Source organism: Callospermophilus lateralis, chromosome 16, assembly GCF_048772815.1.
Source record: "Callospermophilus lateralis isolate mCalLat2 chromosome 16, mCalLat2.hap1, whole genome shotgun sequence".
Classification (NCBI taxonomy): domain Eukaryota; kingdom Metazoa; phylum Chordata; class Mammalia; order Rodentia; family Sciuridae; genus Callospermophilus; species Callospermophilus lateralis.
The window spans coordinates 52,837,328-52,863,182 of NC_135320.1; the positions used below are offsets into that span (position 1 = coordinate 52,837,328).

Sequence of the window (25,855 nt, forward strand, 5' to 3'; positions counted from 1 at the left end):
TTGGGAGGTCTCAAGGCCTGGGTTATGACATGGCTGGAAAGACCCCCACCTTCCTTACAAAAGTAGAAACAACCAAACCAAGATATGGTCAAAGGTGGGTGATTCTTCCTTCCAGTTTCCCTTTTTAAACTATTATTCTTTTCTATCCATGGAGCAATTGAGAAATGGGTATGCATCTCCCCTCCCCCTACCTCCTATCAAAACCTGGGAGACACACAAGGAAATCCAAAGCCACAATAATAAAGAGAAACAACAACAATAACACAAATAAACCCCTTGGCTTGTTTTTCCAGGGTGGCCAGGCAAGGTGTGAAAATCCATATCTCCCTCTGGGCTGGCAGGTGGAAGCTTCTGGGAAGGCTGTGCTCCCTCCCTCCTCTCTCGCACCCCGCTCTCGCTCTCGCGTCCAGGCTGTCCCCCACCCCACCCAGCAGCCTCCTCCAAGGCCAGCTTTCTCCTTCTGCTCTCTGCAGTCAAGCCTCCCCTGCGTCCCGGGCCAAGGCGGCAGGAAAGGCACCGCTACCTGCAGCCACACGACTCCACTACCATGTCCTCATACTGCTTGTAGACCACATTATTGCCCGCGTCGATGTACAGAATGCTGATGGGAGTCAATTTGGTGGGCACGCAGCAGCTGGGTGGGGTGGAGCCGGGATCCATGGAGTTCATCAGAGTCTGGATGATGGCGTGGTTGGTGGGCTCCAGGTGCGAGCGCAGCGGGAAGTCGCACACGCCCTCGCAATGATAAGCCTCGTACTCTAGGGGCGCGATAATCCAGTCGTCCCAGCCCAGCTCCTTGAAGTTCACGTGCAAGGGCTTCTTACTGCAGCGTAGCCTCGACTTCTTGCCATGCCGTTTGCCGTGACGGCTGGCGAAGGCCGTGCGCCGCCGCCGCCGACCGGGCGAGGGCAGCCAAGGCCCGGCGTCCGGGGCGCCCGACGGCGGTGGCCACGAGCCATCGGCGCCCGCGCCGGGACCCGCAGCCTCAGCGGAGCCCAGCTGTTCGCGCATCTCAGCGAACAGGTTCTTGCGCTGGGATCTGGTGAACACCACGAGCAGGGCGCGCTCCTGTGGGGACCGCACCCTCCGGCCGAAGCCCAGACTCCGCAGGTCCGGGGGCGGCGGTTGCTGGGGTCCCCGAGGGCGCGCCTCCACCTCCCCGATGTCTGGCTCGCCCCACGCGGCCCTCAGCTCCAAGCACAGCTGCTTCCAAGGCTGGTGGCGCAGGCCCTGCCACACGTCGAAGACCTCCCAGCCGGCCGGGGGCGCCCCCTGCGGGTCTAGGGTCCTCGAGTCCAACAGCAGGGGCGACAGGCAAGGGAAGAGCTGCACGTGGAGTGGCCCTGAGGGAGGCCCCCAGGGCGCTGAGGGCGCCTGGCGATAGAGCCGCAGCTCTGCGCCCACCAGCTCTTCTTTGTCTGAGAGCGTGGACACATCAAACAAATACTTCTGTCTCCGGAGAGGAGTGTGCGAGAGATCGTCTGCGAGATAAAAAATAATTACAGTCAGTTTCACTTAAGGGGGAGATCAGCCCGGTGCTCCCTGGCCGTCCCCAGGAGGAAGAGGGCGGGGAGAGGGCAGTCCAGCTAAACCGACCCGGGCCGCTCCCCGGTTTCCCGCCCCAACCGTGCACGGCGTGGGAAAGGAACACACCAGGACAAGCCCCCTCCTCCTAGTCAGCTTTGGGCTCCCAGGGCAGAAGTCGGTGGCTGCTGGCAATCCGGCTGAGGCAGGGGCCTCCCGGATTTTCTCCCCAAGAGGCTGAGTAACCACTAATGTGCTCTTTGTGGTCGCAAGTCTGGGCTGTGCTTCCCCCCAGCCCTCCTCTCCCACCTCTTTTCTCCTTGTCATTCACATCTCAAATATCACCTCCTCCTAGAAGCCATCCCAGACCACCTTAATCTAAAGTAGTTTCTTTTGGTCACTATCCCAGGGTTTGGTTTATTGCCTTACGTTTAGTATTATGTACAATTACCCAGTTTATATTTATTTCTTTACTGGTCTGCCTTTCCCAATACCCCTCCTCATTTGGCCAGGCCAAAGGAGTTGCAACCCTCACTTGCATCTTGCTCCACACATCACCTAGACCCCTGGATGACCTAGAGTACACGCTGGTCAGTAGTGTGAAACTTTACAGGGAAAGGTTCTCAAACTGGTTGCTCAATTAGAATCTTCTGGAGAATTTTAAAAGTACCAGTGCTCCACCTTGCTCCAGCTAATTGAACCCCTTATCTAAGGATAGGTCCTGGGAGTGTGGTTCTTGAATGTTTGTTGACAGCTTTTCTTTTCTTTTCTTTTTAATTTCCAAGGTGATTTAAAGATGCAGGCCTAACTGCAGACGCCCCCCCACCCCCAAGCTCAGGGTCACATTGCTGCCATCGGGCAGTTTTGCTGAGGCATTTAGGCCCAAAACATTGCAGACAGAAGGAAGAGCTGCTATGTGATTTCCCTTCTTCTCTTTCTTTCATTTCTTCCTTCCTTCCTTCCCAACAAATAAAAGTAGTGAGGCTTTCAAAAAATATGGTTGGGTTGGGAGGGAGTAAACAAAAATGCACACCAGACATTCATTGAGAAGTACCTGCAGTCAATGAGAAATAGATACACATGGAAGAAAAAAACCTTAACTATGTACAATTACACACACACACACACACACACACACAAACACATCCCCACAGAGTGATATCCCCCCTCTTCCTTTCCTTACACCCAATATGAAATTTCCTTGGTTTGCAGATAGACCTGAAGACAATTTGTTGTTGTTGTTGTTGTTACAAGTGAGAAAAAGAAATTTGGGACATATAGAGGGCAGCAGGCTTTAAAAATACAAGGCAAATTCTTCTGAACCAAGACAAAATTGGACTCTTTTTTGACACATTTGTGCATGAAGCCAACCCACTTCAATGTGCAAAGCGGAAAGCTAACCAGATTTTCCTGGGCTGCCTTCCCATAAAATATTTACAACCCAGCAAATACAAAAATCCCCAAAGCCCCTAGCTTTCCCCAGAAGCTAGTAAAGTTTGGGTCGATTTCAATAGTAAAAGTGTCACTGGGTCCTGATCCGACCCTCACTGCCTGTCCAGATGTAGCCCAGGGCCATGGGCTCTGGAGCCTCAGCCACACCCAGTCAGCACTCTGGGCTGACTGCAGGACCCGATACCCCTCTCTAACACACATGCCCTGACCTGAGACAGAGCTGTGGGAAGGGTAAGAGAGGTGAAAAGGGAAAAGCTGCTAGAGGCAGTTGATTTATGGAAGCCAAGACCTTCAAACCAGCCAGGGTCACATTAACATCAGGGGGAATTCAGCATACTTTCTTCTTAAGAGAAAACTGTGACTGACTAAGCTTAGCCATTGCCCAGATTTCTGGACCTATTTCCATAGACTTCACTTCCATACCTCCCCGCTAAACCTACCAGTGAGGGCTGTGATGACAGGGACAACCCTCAGGCATTTGCTGTACAAGTTAAATGTTGTGAGGACTGGCATGATTCTAATTGTTACTTTATTAACCTCAGTTTTATAAGGTATTATATTGTATAAGGTATTTGTATCGTTCTCATACTACAGATGGGAAAACCAAGTCTTTGAGAAATTAATTATCCAAAGTCAGGATATGGTGATGCTGAGATCTATTTTCAGTCTATTTAGTTCCAGAGTTGGAATTTTAGCCCCAGTGCCTCATCACTGTAGTCCAGGTATTGGAATCTAGAAGCAGCCAATAGTGGCCAGAGTTTTAGGGAAGGAGAACACAATCCAAACTATATTTGCATTACTTGATAGGAACAAAACCTGACCTCCCTTAGGAAGTCATTTCCATCTCTGTTTACATAACTCTTGAGATAGTCTGTCACTAACTGGAGAGCATTAATCAGGAATAATTTCTCTCCTGCGCAACATGGACAGATCAGCCTGCTTTTGTTATCATTTTTTTAAAAGTGTGGGCTGATAAATGGTTGGTGCATGGTGGAATCAAAACTGAGGCAAGCATCTGTAGCAAAAGGCACTTACTGATTCTACAACCTTGGGATTTCTAATAATCTTTCTAGCAAGACCAGCCCACATTTACCCTTTCAAAGACACTGAGAAGAATGCAAATGGAGCCTTCCACTTCCATCCTGTTCCTGTCTCTTCCCATTCCAGTAGCATCCCACACTTCCAGGGATCTCACCTACATGCATGTGGACCCTTAGCCCACAGATCCCTGCATCCCAGCCCAATAGACACACATGCACAACAGTAGTATGGTTCTCTCTCTTGGGAGGATAGACCTGCTAAAGAAGCCCTCCAGGTATTGGAAGTGGTCTCAGGGATATTTGTGCAAGCATTTTGTGGCCCAAGTACCTAGAGGTTGGTCTAGAATATTGGCTTTCAAAGCTGCTAATCCTGCAATGGTCCCTACATCTACAACACAAGAATCACAGAGAAACATTATAAATGCTAATTATTTCAGGTCCCAGAGGTTTGAGGTGCATTTCTAATGAGCCCCAAGGTGGTGCTATTCTGCACTTCCAAGGAATCACACTTTGAGAGCCCCTAATGTAGGAGAGTATGTCTCCTGGGCTTCTTGGATTCCCTGCTCTATGGGACACCACATAGGAAGGGGTATCATTAAAGGAAGGAAAAAAACAAGGTCCTCTAAAGCACTGAGCTATAAGCAGGGTCTTAAGCTGGTATCACCAGACCTAGTCACTATCTCTCTCAGCTCTTTCCTGGACCCCACAGCCACCTTCATATTTTTAAAATCCTTTCAACCACATCATCTCTCACTAGGTCTCTAGAACCTCTAACCCCTAAACAGAGGGTCCTCAAAGGTGGCTGCTCTACACAGATCCCCTACAGACCACATTCCCCACCTGCCTGAACCTGCTCTGGAGCCATGCATCACAGAAATAGTCCAGAGGAGGCCTTGCCCTGGGGAGTGTATGTATCACCATGCTCTGTAACCTGTAGACACTTTACCTGCAGACCCGGCTTCACAAAGGCTGGCCCAGGTACCATGGGTCACCTGTGTGCAGGAACCTGGCCCTTCCCACTGCCTTGCAAAAACTACCTCTCCCACTAAGTCCTATGTAAATGAGGAGTAATGTCATAAAATGACTCCCATCCCTTAACTAGACTGCACTTTTCATTTCAAACTCTGTGGCACTTACATCCTGGAAATGAATCCTAAGCTTTAGGCCTTTAAATTGAAAATGATCAGTAATACATCCTGGGAGTTTTGTATTTTGCTTTTAATTTGAATTGTTACAACAAAGCTCATATGCCCAGTTAACTCAGTATTTGCTGAGTATTAGACATAGTGACCTTTCAAATTATAGTTGCTGGATTTATTTATCCTCTCTCCCTGGGAGGTGAGTAGAGACAGGAGGAAGAGAGAAAGAAAAGAAGGAAGAAACAAATCACTGGCATATTTGAATAAAATCTTTCATAACATGGAAAGCAAAGTTAGCAAAAGACTAAGAGCTCCTCATAGATACAGTTCTGGTGTGCAGTTAATTTAAAAAATAATAATTAAATAAACAAAATAGGAGAGAGAGTTTGTTCAAAGGTACAATGTTTCCAATAGGCAAAATGAATGTAAGTTAAAAATACAAAATTTGGCAGGGCGTGGTGGCACAGGTTGCAATCCCAGTAACTCTGGGAGGCTGAGACAGAATGATCATAGCAAGTTCAAGGCCAGCCTCAGCAATTTAGTCAGGCCCTAAACAACTTACAGAGACCCTGTCCCAAATAAAAGTAAATAAAAGGGTGGGGATGTAGTTCATTGGTAAATCTCCCCTGAGTTCAATCCCTAGTACCAAAAAAAGGGGGTTGGGGTTATAAAAAATTAAAGAAGAAAACAAGTGAAAGAACAAAAAAGGAACTAATTACTTCAAGGTAAATACCAATGTGCCCATTTTAACTGAAGAAATTGGCTTAGAAAGTTTAGAGCACCTGTCCATGGTCACAGCATGTGGCTGGAGGAAGCTAGAGAAGCAAACATCAGAGTAGAAAGGAAGATGCCCAGAAACCCAGCCCCAGGGCAGCCCCAGGGAGAGGGCACAGCACTGCTGAGGTGGCCCCGCCCAGGTGCCTCCTGTAGAAGACTGCTCCCTGAGCCAGTTAGCAGTGGGTTTCCAAAAACCTGAAATTTCCTTTGCTTGGAGACTTGAGAACACAAGGGCAGGCACTGCATTTCCCCCAAGACATCACTGGGATATGTATGCAGCTACTGACCAGATGGCTGGAGAGACCTAGCAGACCTAATCAGCCACACAGTCACACCTCCCACCCACATAATACCCTGAGGCACAGACCCTGTGACTAGGCAACAGCTCAGCCTGAGAAAGCCCAGAAGACTCTGGGCTTTCCCACCCGACACACCTAAACCGGGATGGGGGGTTGAGAATAATCACTCATTAAAGGAAACCTCCGAGGTCTTTGCTGCTAAGCCTTTCCCCACTCCCTCATTTTAGAGCCAGCAGCATCACTGAGCATCATGATAGACACATGCTGGGAACTTTTAGGGCATTTTTTACTGAGTAGTTCTTGAGATATATATATATATATATATATATATATATATATATATATATATATATATATATATATATTCATATTTATTTATATGCAATGCTAACAATCAAACCCAGAGCCTTACACATACTAGGCAAGCACTCTACCACTGAGATACAACCCCAGCCCCTAGAGATCAATCTTACTGTTATACTCATTTCTAGATGAGGAAACTGAAGCTCTTAGAGGTATCTCAACTCACCCATTGTCTCCCAACTAGTAAGGGACAGTTAGGGGAAGTGCTGAAGTTCCCAATTTCAAACCTGGAACCCCAGTCCTGAGGTCACATCTTTTTACATGAGTCCTGATTGGGCAGTAGAACAGAAGAAAGGGGAAACAGGATGTGTTCATCCTAGATGTAATCAACAGTGGGTGGGCTGGGTTTCCCTAGCCTCCTCCCTTTTCTTTAGCAGAATGAAGACTTTCAAGCTCAGAATTCACGGCCAGGTTTGGAGTCATTTCTCCCCTAGGTATCTCAGCTTCAGCACTGCCCTGAGATAGTATCAGGTTGGAAAACAAGCCAACATATGAGATGAGTGAAAATGAACCACCAGTCCCTACCCCTGGAAAGTCAAGACCTTTCAGAGTACTCGGTGCTTCAACTATTTACTGTACACCTGGGATACCATTATTTCCTAGGTATCCCATGAGGATGGACATAGTCCTGAGTCAGGCCCTATTAAGACCTCAGCCTTGTGAAATAATGGCCATTTCCTAAGCATCCTCACCAAACTGGAGAATTTGGGAGCAATCCATACAGTTCACCCTTTCCAGAGTGTTCTTGCTTGACCCCAGTACTCTTGCTTGACTTACTAGCCTACTAATTGTAATAGCAAATACCCACATAGCATTATGTGCTGGGCATGATCTAAATTCTTTTAATCCTCAAAATCACCTATAATCTGGCCATGACACACAGAATATACCAACTGAAATTTCATGCCATACACCATAAAATTGTACAATTGTTGTGTCAATTAAAGTAAAAAAAAATATTTTTCAAAAACTTGCCTCTGAAAAAAAGTATTACTATAAACAAAAACATAGGAATCTAAAGAGTAAACTAGCCCAAGAGAGTAAGTGGTAGAGCTGGCAGCTTAGCTCCAGTATCTGCCTCTGCTCTCCATGTCCCAGCTCTTGATGTCTGTGCCTCAGTGTTTTAGCTCTTACACACTTCCCATTCCTGGAAGGAGGAAGGGCTTCTCCCCTGGTCTGCAGAATCACTCATTTCCTAATCAGCACAACTGAAGAAATTTCACAATAAGACTTTTGAAAAAGAACTTACAAGGAAAGAATTTTCTCATCTACAAAACAGTAATTATAATTACAGCTCACGGGGCCACTGGGCAGGGCAAAAGAGATAAGTGTGAGTAATTTCTGGAGAAGTTACACACGTGTTAGTTACTACTGACAATGTGAAATGAGCATAGGAATTGACTAAGTGACAAAAATTTCAATCCTGATCTGTGACCTAGTGACTTATGACATTGGTTAGACTAAGTTACATAATCTACCCCAGACTCATATGTCTCCTCTGTAAAGTGGGAGAACCACTGCTCCCTTGCAGGATCATTGCAAAGGTCAGAGTCAAGGCATCCAGGGGTCACAGTTCACCTGGGAACACCCCCAGAAACGCAGTCAAAATTACTATAACTACCCAACATCATGGTTAGGAGAGGTGGAGCTGTCCTTTTCTTGGTCTCCTTTAGGAGATGTGATTGAGTTCTCTCCACAAGATATCCAGAAGTGAATGGATGTAAGGCACTGCTGGGCATCATGGACAAAGAAAGCAGCAGGTGCTTCCGGGTTCCTGCTCTTCTTGCTCAGAGGAGGTCCAGTGAAGGTCAAGGCTCATCTGGACTGCAGCCTTGCTCCTATTCTGCTGATTCTTCTCAATCCTGTCATGACATTTCTGACACTGCTGTCCCTTCCACAATGCCAGGTGACCAAGGACCTCTACCCTATCTCATCAAGGATTGGGTCTTTCTGCAAGTTTTCTCCTGGGGTGTGGGAAACAAGGCTGGCCCATGTACTAACTCATAAGTTTAGAGGGCAGGGGCAGGGGCAGCCCTGGGTGGCCCTGGACTTCCTCTCTCTTCTCTTGGCAACTTTTCTGGTGCCTGGTCTACAGTCTTTCCTGGGGAGGGAAAGGATGTTCTTTATCCTCACCTGACAAAGGCCACTGACATGTTGGGGCAGCACATGTAGAAATGAATGACCCTTTGGCTGCAGCACCCTGTGGTGAGATTGGAACCTGCTGCCTGTCAGCTAGGGAGATTGTCTTATGGGTCTGTACCCCTTGACCGCCACATTGTCACTGGCCCAGCTTTTCTCCAGGTATCTGGCTTTCTCAGTGAAATACTTGGCCTGCATTCTGTTCCTCAGCTTCTTCTCTCTTTCCAAAGACCAGAAAAGCTGAAGGCGTGTCCTCTTCCACTGAATTTCTGCTTTTCCAGTCCTCTCCCCCTGGCCTGGTAGATGTGCATCCTACACACCATGAGCCCGAGCTTTGTAGACCCCCGGGGGCTAAGCGGTTTTGGTAGTCTGGGTCCCATGGAGAAATTCCGTCAAGCTATGGATCATCATGAGGGAGGCAAACATGTGAAGCTTGGGTGGAAAGAGCACCTTGGCTCCCAAATAAAAGAAAACACAACTGCAAGCGTTCGCTGCGGAATCCTAGAAAGATTTCCAAGGAGGCAACTCCAACCCCCCCTGGCACTGATTTTTGGCGGACGACAAGGGCCAGGGTCAGACCTTTTCCCTGAGCACAGAATACATCCAGCAGAACCCACCTTTTGTCGCTAGAGGGTAAGACATACTCATTTACAAAGTAGTTTGTATGAACTTTGCCAGTGAAAATTTTCTGGACTCTCGCTTTCTTGGTGGGCGGTGGCGGAAGAACCAGAGAAGAAGAGCCAAGATCAAGACACTGCCCCAGGCATCTGTCGTCTCACCGCGGTCAAACCCTGGGCTCTGGACTATTGCGGCTCAAATATTCGTTTGATAACACAGCAAATCAAAATCAATCAGAAGCTCGTCTCCCAACCCTCCCTCACACCTTGCTCCCTCATGCAAGCAGCCTGCTCTGCCCAGGAGTTTCCGCAGGTCGTCTGCCCTGGGTGCTGGGCCCGACCAAGGTGATTTGCTAGGGTGCACTTCCTTGAAGGGTCCACAAGTAGCCAAGGGGAGCAACACGGCCACTCCAAGAACGGCTCTGGGGGCGGGAGGTTTTCTCAGTCCAATACCCTCCTTCGGAGCTGGAACACGACCCGGGTCGCTTGGCTTGCAGGCTTCAGATGAAAAGTAAAAGATGCCCTCCCCAGCCAGCACTGAGGTTGCAGATAGAGGGAGGGGTTCACACTGGCATGCAGTCGTGGGCAGTCTGTTGGGCTTCCTGCGCTTTGTGGTTCTGCGCAAGAGAAACTGCAGTGATGTGTTCTTTAAGGTGCTGAACTGGATCCAGACTCAGAAGAAAGGAATCGTGGCAAGCCCGCGTGAGAGGTGGATCTTGGTCTGACTTCCGAAACAACGAAACAAAGTGGCAAAATGAGATTCGTGTTGTTAACTGTAGGCAGTAGCCTCGAATTTTTTTCAATTCCTCTCCCCAAGGAGCCTCCAAGCAGCGATCGACGCGTATGTCGGGAAGGGGCTGTTTGCCTGGAAGCCAGGTTTGCAACACAGGCGCACCGATTTCCCTAGTCTCCTATGCTATTTAGGGATGATCCCATCCCACCCCGAAGACAACCCTCTGCTCTTCGGCTCAAACTCAGCACCGACTTGTGCCAGAGGCCAGCCCCTCTCGCCACTTGCACGCCCACTATCTGGTCCTTAAACCAGGCCCCGCCCCCAGGCTCCCCGGCCACTGGCTGAGCAGCGCGCGCTCGTCCAGAAATGGTCGCGGCCCGCAAGCTGCGGGTCTGCTCCAAGATCCTGCAGCTCTTCACTCCAAACGTACCTATCCGTCGGCCTCCAGCAGTGCGTGCCAACAGACAGTCCTAGAAGATAGAGGACGGCAACCTTGGCACCGTTCAACCCACAAGGACCTGCTTAATTCCAATGAACAGGAGATACTATTTAACAGACTTTAAGCTTAAAAATAGACAGGACGTGGGGAGAGAGTGGGGGAATGCCACGCAGTGGGTGAGATGGATACACATCCCCGCTTCCCACACCCCAAGGGTTCGGTTCAATTCTGTCCTCTCATCTAAAGAAAGCATTGTTGGATCCAGATTACTCAATACTCGAAGGATTATCGAACTAATTAATGCCTTTCACTTTAACTGAAAGCCACCAGGAGTTATTGTTGATTTGCCCTGGGTAGTTCGAAGCGTTCAGCAGTCCTGGCAGGAAGCAAAAGTTCGGCTTCTATCCTATTTCTAACATACTCCCTGCCCCCAACGTCTCCATTCCGTTCCCTCCCCACCACCTCCCCCAGGAAGATGCACCACCATTGGTGAGGTATGTTGGTATCCCCAGGACTCCTGCTAGGAAAAACAGGAGTTTTTTATATACTTGGGCCTCCATCAATGCAGCACCCCGCATTCCCAGAGGATCCAGACGGCATGCGTCCTCTGTGATCAGAAAGGTGAGTTTTCAGGTCCCGAATCTGTTGGGTGGGGGGTGAGGGGGAGTAGTTGTCACAAGGCCTGCCATAGGATGTGGCTTGGGTGGATTTTAATTATTTTCTCTCAATGTACAGAAATGTTGATCCCCTCCCCCACCAGCAACTCCACTGCACAAACTCCCAGAGGCCTGACAGCCTCCACAGTTGAGGAAAACACACAATGTCCTCCTCAGATTAGCCTCTCTTGCCAAAGAAGCTCACCAAGAATGCCAGTGCCACCTGCCTTCTCCCTGCAGAAGACACTAGGTGTTTTTAGCTTCTTGATTTTCCTTGTAAGGAGTCTCTTATGGCCTTATGGATGGGGATGACTATAACTGATACAAATAAGGCCATGGGCAAGGAGTTGGTTTGTGGCCTTTAAGGTAGAATCATTCTATCTAGAAGAATAGAACAAACTTCTAGTTTAAGGCTTCCTCCCCTTTCTCACTAGGGCTTTTCCCAGAACCCAGTGGTTCAGGGGCAGGAGGAGCATCTTGAACCTGGACTTCCTACAGAGTCCGCACTGGTGATCCTGCCCGCGCGCTCTCACACGCACACACTTGAACACTTTAGCAAGACTTTCCCAAGGTTGTTCCCTCTTTCCGGGGAAATAAAGCCTAGATTGGAACCTTCTGCCGGCTTCCTCACTTGGCCGTCTGGTCTGAATTAGTGTTTTTATAAGGGACTCAAACAAATCGAATACAAGGTCACCAAATAATTAACAGTTGCGAATTCCCTCCGTCCCCATTAAAATACTTCCTTGCTTATATTTCATTTTCCGTTTGCCAACGACAACAGGGTCCCGACAAAAGCGCTTCGGCGTTGATTACACCATTCTGCGGCCCGGGTCCACCCAGAAACCCGCTGTTTTGCATAAACATGATGTACTAGACAACTTCAGACGTGGAGGGAACTATGTGTCTTTGAATGTCCTCGGGGCAGAAGGCCTATCCTCAGCATTGTCCTGCCCTACCCCCTGATAATCACGATCCACGGGGTAACTGGAAAAGTCAACATGCAATTAGCAGCAGAATCTCCGGAGAGTCGTTTCTAGGTGTCAATTTCCTCAAGGATGTTCCGACTTCGTTTTGGTTTTTATCTATTCCTCACTGGCTCCTTTTTAAGACCATTGTTGTAAAAACAACAACAAAAATTAAAGAGTATTCTCATTTCAAAGCCATCTGGAAATCTAACTCAGCAATACCTTTTATATTCATTTTGTTTCCTTCATCCTTGAAAGTTTTTTTTTTTTTTCTTATATGGTGCTTAAATTCTGAGCTTGCAATTCTGAGTCTCTCTCTCTCTCTCCCCTCTCTTTTCCTCCATCCCTCAGCCCAGTTGAATTCTTTCATAGAAGTTCTAATTGTCTGTTTTTCCCAGGCCCCAGCATTGGGAGCCTGGGGCTCCAGTTCTAATGTCGTTTTTAATGAGTGATTTCATGAGCTAACTGTAATTTTGCTATATCCAATTGATCCTTTCTGATCCTTTGCCTGCACTGATACACACACAGGCACATGCTTTCTCATCTTTATGAATCCAAACTCACTTTTAAAGCACAATAAAGGCATTTTTAAAAGATCAGGGATCTAATGAGTTTTGTGCCTCTGTTAAAATAAATATAAGAAGAAGCCAGGTACAACACAAATTCAGACCTTTAAATTTAATGTTGCATGAGAACTCCTAACTAGTTTTTTAAAGACTAGAGTGGAATATTAGGCCACAAAGAAAATCTCATTTTTTTAACTTCTCCTTGCCATCATCCTTAAAAATCTTCTTTCCCCTTACCTACCCATATAGTGCCCTGTTTTGTATTCAGAGTTTAGTACCTTATATGAATTTTCTCCTCTCACTAGCTAGCTGAGTGACCTTGATCAACTTACTTAATATCTCTGCCTTAATTCACCTGTAAAACAGGGAAGTAACAGGTGAGAATTAAATGTAATAATTCATACAATAGATTTTAGCAGAGTACTTGCCCCACAGCAACAGTTCAGTAAATCTTTATTGTCATTATTACCCTTAGATGTTTAAAGAGCAAACCAAAAGGAAGAACTTTTTATTTTTTTAATCTTGCAATAAGGTCTCCTCATGGAGGTTGAAAGAGGTAACAGAAGGTGGAATAGTACAGGTGACATCTCAGTTGAGCTAGAGTACTTTTCCCTCATTGAGGACAGAGTTAATCTCTTCCATTCTCAACCTAAGGCTTCAGGTATAACTTAGGTTCCCAGGTTAGGGAGGCTTTTGATGAATACTGTGAGTCACTCATGCCTCTTGAACCGCTCCTTCCCTTTTCTTTGCTCCTCCCCTTGGGGGACCCTTGCTCCCCAAGCCTGCCACACTCTTCAGCGATTTAAACATCCCTGAGGCAACACAACTGACCCAGTACTAGGCTGGCCCCTGCTCTTTCCTCCTTGCCCTGCCATCCTTAGGTTGGGGGAGGGGTTGTTGCAGGTTTTGGCGCGTTTAAGAACCCCCGCGTGAGACCGGCGGAAGTCCTCGCCAGGAGCCGGGGATGCGCGGCTAGCGGGTCCCTTCCATCACGGGAGACTAGACACCGTTTGATATGTTATGACATGCACCCTCAATTAGATCGCTGAGTTGAAACACTCCAATCAGGGGCCCGATGCTAAGCAAGCCCCGGAAGGTCCAGCCCGAGGTCACCGCCGGTGACACATCAAATCAAAATCAGTGAGAGGGAAAGTGAGGCTTTTCCTTTATCAAGCTAGGGCTGCAGCTAGCAATGTACCCCCTCCTCTGAGCTCCCCTCCCGCCCGCAGCTCCGCACTCCTTCGCCCTTGCGAGGCCTGTGACAATCCGCACCGCCTTCCTAGACAACTAGCTGTGGTTCTTCACGTTTTCTGGGAACTGGGGAGTGGAGGGGACTCAGTCTTTGAAGTTGCGGTTTCAGGAATCAGGCTGCATCCCCCACCCAGGGCAGACCTCTCGCAGCCCCAGCCCTCGATGGTTTTCTGGGGTTGCAGCTGGACGGACTTCTGGGGTTCTGTCCGACTGGCCTAGAGACCTTGGCTCGGGAACAGAAGCCCCCCCAACCCAGGCGCGAAACCAATCCTTTCCTCTACCTCCCGCGCCCGGTGGCTCACAGAGCGGGGCCCCAGGGTCTGGGATCGGGGAGGCTGCAGGGCAAGATACGGTGAAGAGAGTTCCTATCTACAAGGGACACCTCTTCCCCCTTGCCTAAAATTCAGAAGATCTCCTTAGGCAGGGTCCCTTGGTCTAATGCCAAACTCACAGGACACAGCCAGCCAGTCAGGGGTGCGTGCTTGGGGGGGAGGAGCAAAGATTCTTGCCACTTCCCGGGAAAAGAAAAAGAGCGCCCAACTGCCGGCCAGCCTAGGCCTCCAGGATTTCTTCCCTTAGGGAAGGCCTCTTTAGTTTTCTTTTAGCTTTCTTAGCCTCTCCTTTGGCAAGGTAAAGAAAGCGGAAAGTTAGAGGACTTGGAGGTAGGGTGGCAGGAGAATGCAGACTAGCAGTGAGAGTAGTACCCGGGCAGGGGACCTAGTTGCAGCACTGAGAAGAAGCCACGTGCCTTTGCAAAAGTGACTTTTGTAAACCTAAAATCGTCATAAAATACATGGCGTTAATTTGCCGTCAGGACCTTTCAGCAGCTCATAATCCCGCTGACCTTGGGCTACAGCGGCGCACGCGGCGTGGGCAGGACCTCCGCGCCCAAGGAACGCGACTGCAAGGTAGAAGCTAAGGGCTCGAGACGCTGTAGAGCCGGGACTGAGAGCCGTTAGCTCGCTTTGAAAAGCTTTAAGAACGCGTGAGCACTCAAGCAGCCATAGCTGAGGTAGTTGAGCAGGCTATTCTGCAGGAACCCCAGGGCTCTCTGGGTTCCTGGACAATCCCATTTTCACCCACCTGGAAGCGGAACCCTTAGCGAAGTTAAGTCTGGGGAATGGATAGCTATAGCTGCCTAAATCTCTTCTCATTTCTTGCTTCTCCTTGCCCTTCTCTTTCCCCTTCCTTTCCTTTTCCTCCCTTCCTTTCTTGTCTCTCTAAACATTATTGTCTCTCCTTGTTAGGAGCGGTGCAATTTCCCCCAGTTTCTGATGGGGGGTGGGCCACGAGGTTTCCTCCAGAGCACTGACTCGCTGAGGACCTGCGATGGTGGCAAGAAGAAGTGGGTTGCAAGAATTTTCTCAGGCTCCCACTTATGCACCCGATTTGGCAGAGGCGAAGTGGGGCGGGGGCCCTAGATGCGCAGAGAGAGGAGCTTAGAAGTGTACCCACGTGCATTAAATAGCAACAGCTCCTAAACTTAGTGGACCCTGCCCCCAGCCCGCCCTTCCACTTGCTGCTACTACTACCTTTGCAGAAACCAGAGGCTCAGAGCCTCTGGGTGCTTGACGCTGGAGGGAGAAAAATGGTAGAAGCCTCTGGGCACGCGACTGGCTGAACACCAGCTGATGATTCCCACACTGGGACGCGGGGAAAACCCACGCGGCTTAGGCACCACGGCACAGCCGGACACAGCTAGCTGACTGGCTCCCTCGACGGTGGGACTAGCTGGGGCCGGCTTTTCCCGGAGCGACTAGAGCTTTGAGCTTTCCATTGCTCACTCGTTCCCTAGGGCCCGCCTGGTCCGTCCCAGTAGTCCAGGCCTAGGGCTGCGCGTCCTACACAACCGAGACCTAGAGGTACAGAGTCCATCATTTCTCGCTCAGACCCTTCTCCATCCCTGGTTGTCTGCCTACCACTTCCCTTCCTTTATGCGTCCTCCACTAGCCACCAGATGAGCGGCCACCACGATGCTTTCTGCAAAAGACGGGGAAGGAAGGAAGGAAAGAAAGAAGGACGGAAAGGAATATTGTGGACTGGAGCAAAATCTGCAGCCGCATTCAGAAACTTACTCAGGCTTTAGAAAAACAATTTAGAAAAGAAAAGAAAGGGGGAGGTGTCCTGAGCGAGAAGGGAATTCACAAATGCAGCTTCCTGCCAGAGCTGGAGCCGCACTCTGGCTGCGGAGCTCCAGCCGGAGAGGACTTGGGTGTCTTCTTTGCCACTTACCTAGTCCTCTGTCTACAAAGCTAGTGATCGTATTAGCCGACTTGGAAGACTGGAAAAAGCTGGCATTGATGCCCAGCTTCTCCGCAATGGAATAAGTCCTGTAGATTGACAGCATGTACTCATGGGGCACCACGCGCGGACCTCGGCCGGGCTTCTCCTGCGCCGGGGTCTGCTGAGACGATTGCCGCTGGGACTCGTCCTGCGGCCGCGACTGGGGCTCCTGGAGCTCCTGGGGCGTCCGACCCGCGGCATTCTCTCGCGGCACCCGCGGCATCTTCCCTTCCTTGCGGCTCCTTATGCCCTTGGTGGAGTCCAACTCAGCGGAGGACGAGGAGGAGATGGAAGCTTGTTGGAAACCGGGCAAATCCCACAGGAAACTGATGAGGAAAACGGCCCAGAGCAGGACCCTGGGAGTATCCATGGCGAGAAAGTGGCCGTGTTTCCCCAAGAGGCGGCGGCGACGGCGCTGGGCGCGAAGGGCACGGAGTGGCTGGACAGCGGCTGGGGCCCGGCTCCTCGGGCAGATTCCGAGTGCGAAGAGCCGGGTCCCAGGCACACAAACCCCGGGCCTGCCACGCCCCCTCCCGCCCCTCGCCGGGAGGGGAGGGGAGCCCGGGCAGTGCAGGGGAGGGGAGGGTGGGAGGAGAGGCCGGGTGGTGCGGGCAGGAGGTGTGGGGGAGAGGGGCCGCGGTGTGCCGGTGTAGCAGGAAGACGCAGCGCCCCCGCGGGACGCGTGCGGGATGGCCGGGAGGAGGTCGCCGAGCCGGTCCTAAGCAATGGCTTGGGGAGGGCGGGCCGCCGTCCCGCGGTTGGGGAGCGAGGGCCTGCCCTCAGCCACAGTGTACCTCTAGCACTCTCTGAGGAGCGGTCGCCCCGCCGCACCTCGCGGGCTCTAGGTCCTCGCCAGTCGCTGCACTGAGCGGCCCGGAACCAGGAAGGCGACGGAGGCGGCGGCGCCCCCGAGAGACAGCTGGGATCTGGCGCCCCTGCCGCTGGCTGCTGCGCTGGCTCCGGGCGGTGGTACCTTCTCTCCTCGGCCCCAACCACCAGGCGCGTCCTTGGCTGCCCTCAGGGACCAGCCCAGAGCCTGAGAAGCCTCGCCGTGGGCCCGACGCAGGGCCCAGCACCGGACAGTCCCATTCTCTCCGTGGGGTACCGCTCTCCACAAAGACAGGCGTCTATTCCCAACCCTCGAGGTCAGGCAAAGGCCACGAGTCTTTAGAGTCTGGATCGATGCTAAAAGCTGCTGCGCTCCCCTGCAGGCCCCAGCCTCTCCTGTCGCAGTCCCCAACTTCTCCTGACGCTGGCTTTAGCCGCTGCGTTTCTCCATCGCCGGCTCGCGGGCTCCTGTTGCCTCCTGCGGCCTGCCCCCCACCTCAAGTGCAACCCCATTTTCCTTCTCTTCGGTCCTTCTGGTCTTCAAGACTTCCTCCTTCCCCAAGTTCCTTCTGCATTCCAATCTTTCTTTCCCCAGCCTGCTTTTCTTCTCGCACTGCCCTCCCATCTCTCTCTGCTTCCCACCCTCTGTGTTCCCGGCTTCCCCACTCCCCTTCCAGCGGACCCCTCCCTTTGCAGCTCTACCCCAATCTGTTTCTCTTCAGCCCAGCCTCGCCCCATCACGAGTTTCCTTTATCTGTCCCCAGATTCCCCGTGCCTGTCTTCCCCGCCCACTGCCTCGCTCCTTCCTGGGCCTGAACGCAGGAAGGCTGGCGGCGGAGAGCTGCTCCTCGCTCCCACAGTGCTCTGTGCCCTGGACTGCTATAGAAGTTTCCTTGCAAGATTATTGGGTACTCAAGCCCAGATCATAATATGTTCCCCTTTAATCGTACCAATACTGTGAGATTGGCGTGACTATTTTCACTTTCCAGAATGAGAAAAATCATACTGAAAGAGGTTAAGTGACTTTTCCAGGGTCACTCAGCCAGGAGGTATGCAGCCAAGGACAGAACCCCGGGCTTGGCCCCTCAGCTCAATGTCTTCTCCCTCCAGCAATCATACCTACTCCAATATCACCATTTCATTTCTTGCTTTTTTCTTCTTGTTGTTCTTGTGGTTTCATTTCATCTCAGGTAGTATCCTTCTCCCTCACACTGTTTTTGTTGTTGTTGTTGTTTGTTTGTTTGTTTGTTTAGGTATTTCCTCTCTCTACTCTCCTCCCTCTCACTTTCTTTCCCTTTCTATTTTTTGCTATTTCATCTCCTCTTTGTTTCTTACTAGAACTTTTTGCCTGACAGCCTGCAGGGGGAGAGAGCTTTGCTTCTCTTCTGGTTCTACACTAATTTCCTTAAAGTTTGGGCCATTCCTTCCATCCTGGATGGCCACTGTCTTCCCCAGAAATGACAAACATCCACAGAAGACATGTGCATCAATCATGATTCCGAGACCCTTACATTTAATCTTCACAAAAATCCTGATAGGTGCTGTACTATCCCTGCATTGCAGGCAAGGAAACTGAGGCCCAGTCTCACTGTTCCAGAGTCTGAACTCTTAACCACTGGGCTATGGAGCTTCACTGCCCTCCTTTTGATCTCCTCCATGGATACTTCTGGCTCTATCTCAACCCTACCTATGTCCCTAGTTTCATGATTGTCAAGTTCTTATACTTGAAAGTGCTTTACTATAGCCTTTTCTTTTTTCTTCTCTCTTTTCTAAGTTAATAACACAAAAGGAAATGGAACAGAAAAAAAATAGTTTAAGGATTTTTTTTCCACTACAACAGAAAAAATGATTTTGCCTTTATAGGTCCCCTTCCACACTTCATTTTTGGTGCATATGTCTTTTTCATGTTATTGCTACAAGGATAGATGCCATGTCAGATTCTTCCTTTGTTCCTTTTACTACCAAACCCATTGCCTTCAACATTTCTCTGTGCTCTCTGCCCCTCCTACTGGCCTACAAATGCCTCTTCTGCAAAACCACACAAACTCTTCATTTCTCATTTTCTCTTCTGCCTACCTGCTACCTCTGGGACGCATGTGGTCTTGTTTGGCCTGCTCAGCATCTTGTTCTGCACATCCGCCTCTCAAGTGTCATCCAGGAGAGGCTTCCTCCTTGTGGTCTGTCTCCATCCCTTCCCTCAGGGAAATGAACACTTGTGGTTTCTGTTATCATAACTTTAATTTCTATCAATGTGGTGTCTGGTTAATGATGATTCATGGGTTTGGACCCTCCAACCAATAAGTATATTTCCTGCCCACAAGGGTAACCCTGTGAGTTTTCTCTACATTTTGCCCACAGCAATTATTATCTGCTACAAGATATCAGTAAACAGGAAACAATTAATGAGCCTATTCACTGAGACTCAGGATCTCTCAGTGTACTAGATAGAGTCATGGGGAACAACAAAAGACACAAGGGCCAGGATCACAAAGGGTCTGTGATACTTCAGGATTACCCTGGGACAGGTGTTACTCTCCCTTGCTAGCAGCCTCAATTGCATGTAAGGAAAGTTCTCTTTGCCAAAAAAGACTGCAATGATCATTTTACAGGAGAAGAGACGGAGGCAGACATATCAGTGGAAGGGGGTCTAAGGTCACAAGCTAGTCAGAAATATAACCAGGACTAGGAGCCAAGACTTTCTGACTCTTAATCCAACGTTTCCTCTATATTTAAAAGAAAAATCACATTCAAATACATGACAATGACTCAGTAATGTATAAAGCCTGATCATATCCTCTCTTGTGGGTATTTTTCAAATAGGAATCCTCCAATGTTAAGACTATACTAAGGCCTTTGATCTAAGTGACTCATGTCTGTGTGTGTGTGTGTGTTGTAAAAATACACAAAGAGCAAACAGCAAGTAAAAATCTGATTTTAGATCTTCATGCCATATTCTGAGTCTTTGAAATATTGCTCTAGTTATCTCATCAGCAGTTTCTTCTATGAAGAACATTTTAAAAGGATGAAAATTTCTTGAGATGAATTTAGAAGGTCAGGCCTGGGCACCTGGGGCAGCTTGACTGAAGCTATATATCCTGGAGTCTCCCTCCCAAATGGAAGGGAGCTGTGAGTCTGGTGTCTCCTGCCCCCCAGTGGATACTGAAGGAGTTGCATATGGAGAAACAAAACAGTACAGAACACGGGAAAGTTTATAGGTATTTTCAAAGTTGAGAGAGGGATAGTGACATCAATTAAAATAATTTTAAGAAGTTATGAGGTCACACAAGAGGCAACAAAACATCCACAAAGGATCGATCTGTCTTCTCAGAGATATGGGACCAGAAACATAGAATTGTTCTGTTATTGTCTTAAGCTTGTGCCATTATTGTTTTTAAGTGATCATTTTATATTCGCGCAGGAAGAGAAGATTCTCTTAAGTAAATAAAAGAGGTTTTCTTTGTATTTTATTATTTAATTTACATTAAAGTGTCACTTTAAAAGCAACTTTTATAAAAGTGACTGAAAAAGGTATTGGACTTTCAGTCAAAGCCCTGCATACTGGTGAAATGTTTTTTGACATTTTGATAAAATTTCATTTGTAGGATCATTCTTTTGAAATAGAAAAAAAATTCTGTTAGCTCAGAATACGGAGCAGTGTTCTTCAAAGAGTAGTCAAGGTGGAGTCCTGAGCAGTAGGAGGTAGGTGAGGACTATGTTCACTTTAGGGGAGTAGAGGAAGGTAGGTGGGGAAAGAAAGCAAAAAGATACCTGGGAAGGGTATGGCCAAGATAAAATGTCTCTTTCACAACTTAGGCTGGAGGTACCAGTCTCATTCATTCTCTGTGCTTTACCTAACTAATATTGAATCTGATTGTTTCATTTCTTTGGTTCATTTGAGTGCTTCTTTGACAGAAAGATTTATAGAGAAGTTAAATGAAAAAGAATGAAGAGTTGTGCTAGAGGCTATAATAAATACACATAGCCTCTCTGAGCCTTGGTTCATCCCAGCCCCTCGATCAGCTGAATGAGGTCTCAGCTGAATAAGGAATCAGAGATTCAGTTGGTCCCATGAAGTCCCCACTCGGACAGCCCTGAGATTGTCAGGGAATTAGAATTCTAGTTCTGGATATTGCAAGGAGCATGAAGTGCCCCTGGAGGACTCAAATGGACCTATTACTGCTCTCTTTTACACTACAGGGCAAGTAGATGTCCAGCCATGTTGTCGTTTGCCAACACCAGCTGTTCTCAACTGCGACCCTTGGACCAGTAGCATTAGCGTCACTGGAAACTTGTTAGAAATGCAAATTCATAGGCCTCACTCCAGATCGACTGTATCAGAACTTCCGGGGCTGGGGCCCAGCAATCTGTATTTTAACAAGCCTTCAGGGGATTCTGATGCAAGCTAAATTTGTGAGCCACTGGTTTACACTATGAAACAGAGGTAAGCTACCTGCCAAGAACTTCAAGAAATGCTTTGATTTTAAAGGGAAAGCTGTAAAGTATGCAATTTCATTTTCAAATGAATGATTCTCTTTCCTAATGAGCAAATAATTTTCATTCTCCATGCAAACCAGGTGTATTCAATTGCCTACAGCCATACTAAACCAAATGTGGTTAATCCAGCCTGCTGTCTAAAACTAAATGGGGTGGAGACTGCTTAGAACCCGAAAAGTACACAAAGCAGATCAGAATAAAGCAGACTGTGGGGATCTTTTTATAGACTATAGATAATAAATGAAGGGTTTGGGATCATCTCTGTGTCACTTTTGGCTACTCAAAATATTTTAACTTTAATATGGTACCCCATAAATATGTATAATTTATGTTTTGTGTATCAGTTAAAAAAAAAAACTTAAAACATCTCCTTCGTTTTATCGCCCCAGATTGAGTGAATTTACATCCCTCTAAGTTCTTCATGCAAATTATGTACAACATATAAAAAAGCTCACAGATTCTAGTAAATATGATGATTGGTAGACAAATTCTTGAATTTTTGAATACAAAAATACCCTCTATTAATTTTAGACATTTTCAATCTTTATGCTTTTGTTCTGAAATTGCATTTAAATTTTTTCATCTAATTAAGCTTTCATATTCTCTGAAGAATTTCTTTTTGGTAAGTCACTTCTCTAAAAGGGCAGTTTGTTTGACACAGCAAGATTTTACTGTATTTCATTGTGAATTTGTGGCAACACTTCTCTTCTGTAATGGTTCAACATGTTTTATGTCTGTCCAAATATTCTAGATTAAAAACACATTGCAGTTTTCTAATAGGTATTGGGATACTTAAATGGGGCAGGCTAAGTTTGTTCTCAAATGAGCACCTACGATGCTTATATGAAAGTAAAAATGATTAAACTCTAGGAGCGATATGATCCCTGCCAAATCTTGCATAGAAAATTATGATTATATAGGAAATTGTCTTTCCTGTTTAGTATCATATTTGGTTTGAAAAATTAGTATCAACTTTGTAAACATTAAAATAGAAGCAATAAAGATGTGAAATTTCACACAAGGGATCTACAATGTTTGGGTAATTATAAGCATATGGCTTCTTTACATGCGATTTCTATTAAAAGTGTATTTACTAGGGCCCTGGGAAACCAGAGGTTCTCAAATTCAGGGTTTATTTACATGTGCCGAGAATGTCACATTTATTATCAATTTATCATAATCTGTATGTTGCTTTAGAACTTTAGCATTCACTAAGTTGATCACAGAAACTGTATATTGCTCTCTTGTCTATTTGTTAATATACTAGGTTTTGCTTGTGAAAGAAATCACAAAGAGCAATTAGCTACTTACTTAAAAGTGTCTATGCTTTCCCTATAAATTTAATTTTTTTCCATGTATTTTATGTTAATATCTAGGGCAGAAGCCTGCCTTGACTAGTTTCAATAGTCCAACAGAAATTATTGAAGTAACAATTTAAATTTAAATTTTAAAAAAATTTTAGTTGTATATGTACATAATATCTTTATTTTATTTATGTATTTTTATGTGGTGCTGAGGATCGAACCCACATGCTACACAAGTGATCTACCACTGAGCTATAACTCCAGCCCCAAAGCCATGTGCTTTTGAAAACAGCACTTTGATGCATCTGTTCCTAAAATCACTAAGAATAAATCAATTGTGTTGCCTATTCATTTAGAATTCATTCAACGAATACTTGAAATTCTGAGAAATGGTGGAAATCTCATTTTGAAAGAAATAAATATGGGACATAAGAGTTGGAAAAGTCAGTGTAAACCCCACTTTTCCTCAAAAAACCTTCTCCCCATGACTTCGCCTCTCAAGTGCTGAGATTATGAAACATCACAGTTACAAGCTCTAATAAATTGGTCTTTAAAACTAAGTACAAAGATGGGAACTAGGATGGTGGTTGCCAAGGACTGGGAGGATGTGAGGAGGGAATTAGTGCTTAATAGGTACAAAGCTCCAACTTGGAGATGGACACTGTAGTTGGTTACTCAACAACATGGATGTACTGAAGTCCACTGAACCGTCCACTTTAAAAATGGTCACAGTGGTCAATTGTATTCTTATAGTGTATTTAACCACAATTAAAAGGTAACAAAGGTTAAATAAAACAATTCATCAGATGTCAATTTGCAAAATAATATGCTTAAAGGCAGTACTTTGTTTAGGTCGCCTGGTTGACCATTTTGACTTCAGGCTCAGTACACCCCATTAACAAGAATGTGTGTGGTTTTATATCTACACAAATGTCAAGGGGAAACATTAATTAGTCCTATAAGGTTTAAAACCCAACTCTTCTTTACCTCTCTAACCATATCATGTGAAAGCCTCTCAATTCCTCATCGTATATTTTTTTCTCTTAGATAAGACCATCAGTAAAATCAGAATTTGCTACATTAATTTCATTTTATTGAAGAATTAATATGCAAAGGAAATATCTAAGTGCTATATGAAACGTTGAGTCTATAAGTTGATTCTCTAAGTTTCTGGTGTGCCTGTTCTGTGTTTAACAATCCTCCAAGGAGGAGAAAATTCTGAAACATTAAAAATTTATTTTTCCTCTTTGCTTTCTCTTTCTAGAGTTACCATTTTCTATGTCTCTTTCTCCCAGCTGTCAATTAATGCATAATATCCACTTAGGAGTAAATTAACCCCAGGCCTCAGGTCCCAGAAGGATATGTATTTTAATAAAACATTCTTAAATAGTAAAAAGTATTCAGGTTAAAAAAAAAATCACAAATCTTGAATGGTGGCAACCCAGACACAGTAATGACTGCCTGTGTCCATGTGGCTACTGAGTTTTCTTGAGTTCCTGCTACTTTTTCTCATGTATAAATTGCAATCATAGCTGGCTTGGGCCAGTTATGGTAAGAGACTTACTCAAGCTGTAATAAATTGGTCTTTAAAACTAAGTACACAGATTGCAAGTAGGTTAGTGGTTGCCAAGGACAGAGAGGAAGGGAGGAGGGAATTAGTGCTTAATGCATACAAAGTTCCAATTTGGGAAGATGAAAAAGCTCTGGAGATGGATAGTCTAGATCCCAGGCGCCCTGATCATGTACGAGTTCAGGGATCTTTCTAAAACACTAGCACATAGATATTTATATGTTTTATGTTGGTTTAGGTGCATCCCACTGGGTCAGGCACACATGACACAGTTATCAGTCTTTGTCTTCTATATCAACAACCATTCTGAAATGGACTGACCTTCACTTTCTCTTGTCCTCCTGCAGGACAAAAACAGGCATCATGATCCCTATGGAGTAGGCTGTTTACTGGAAAACCATTGTAACCTCCCCACCTGTTTTCCCTTTTCCCTGATGAAAAATCCTGACTGGTTCAAGCATTTCAACAGGACCCTGTTTGGCCAAAGTGCAGCCCTTCTATAAAGACAGAGATGAGACCTGGTCAGGAGAGACATCAGATGCAGCCATCTGATTCCTTAGTCTGGTCTCAGGAATTTGCAGTTCTGGACCCTGACACTTCTCCCTGGAGAACACAGTCACCGAGGCAGAATGCAGTATATTTCCAATCACTCAGGAACACTAACATTGGCATTGCACAAACAGTGGTTAATCCACCCACCAGCAATTTAATGAGACTGGCCAGGCCAAGAAGATGCCAAGAGTCCACTGATGAAGCAATGATGATGCTTGGAGTCCGCCTCTTGTTCTCTCCAGTCCTGGGCTGCCCAACTCTCTCATCCCAGCCCCTCCATCATCTGATCTCTGCTCTGCTCAGCGTGGCTCATTGCTCTGCCTCCTGGTCTTTTCCTTTTCCTGTCTCTCTACTCTTACTCCACCTCTTCTCCCTTGCCTGCCCTTTTTCTCTTCCTCAATCCATCTTTTTCTATAGGAATAGAACTCACTAGCATTTGGGACAGAAGCACGTTTTAAAACTTCACATTCATCTTGGTCCTAATTTTAGACACCAAGTGAATTGAACTTGATATTTTCATCTAAAACCAACCAAACAAACAAACAAACAAAAAAGAAAAAACAGAACCCACTTAAAATTAATCTGCTTTTCCTTTTATTTCAATGTGGCCTTTGGTAGATTTATTTCCCACCGTGGCCCTGAATTGGGTGGGGGAAACCAATCTCTCCCATAAGGACTTTATTTGGTATTTTTTTTTAAAAAAAACTATGACATCAAATAAATACCGATTTCTTCCCTGTATTGGTGCGTTTTTATGGTAGGTGGAACCAACACCACAATCCCCTTGCTGTGCTTTCTAAAGGTTCATGTGGCTGTCATGAATTCTGTTTGACCCTCTCTTAGAAGTTGATGCATATTTTAGCA

The 25,855-nt window shown here is 46.8% G+C and overlaps 1 protein-coding gene across 1 annotated transcript; it reads right to left on the bottom strand.

The window, feature by feature from the left end:
- Nucleotides 1-519: 519 nt before the first annotated feature.
- Nucleotides 520-16,613, bottom strand: Gdf6 (growth differentiation factor 6). The gene is made up of 2 exons (XM_076836404.1): nucleotides 16,193-16,613; nucleotides 520-1,481 (listed from the first exon to the last, which is right to left on the bottom strand). Exons 1-2 carry the CDS (start codon nucleotides 16,611-16,613, stop codon nucleotides 520-522), a joined length of 1,383 nt encoding a protein of 460 aa, XP_076692519.1.
- Between the last annotated feature and the right edge of the window lie 9,242 nt (nucleotides 16,614-25,855).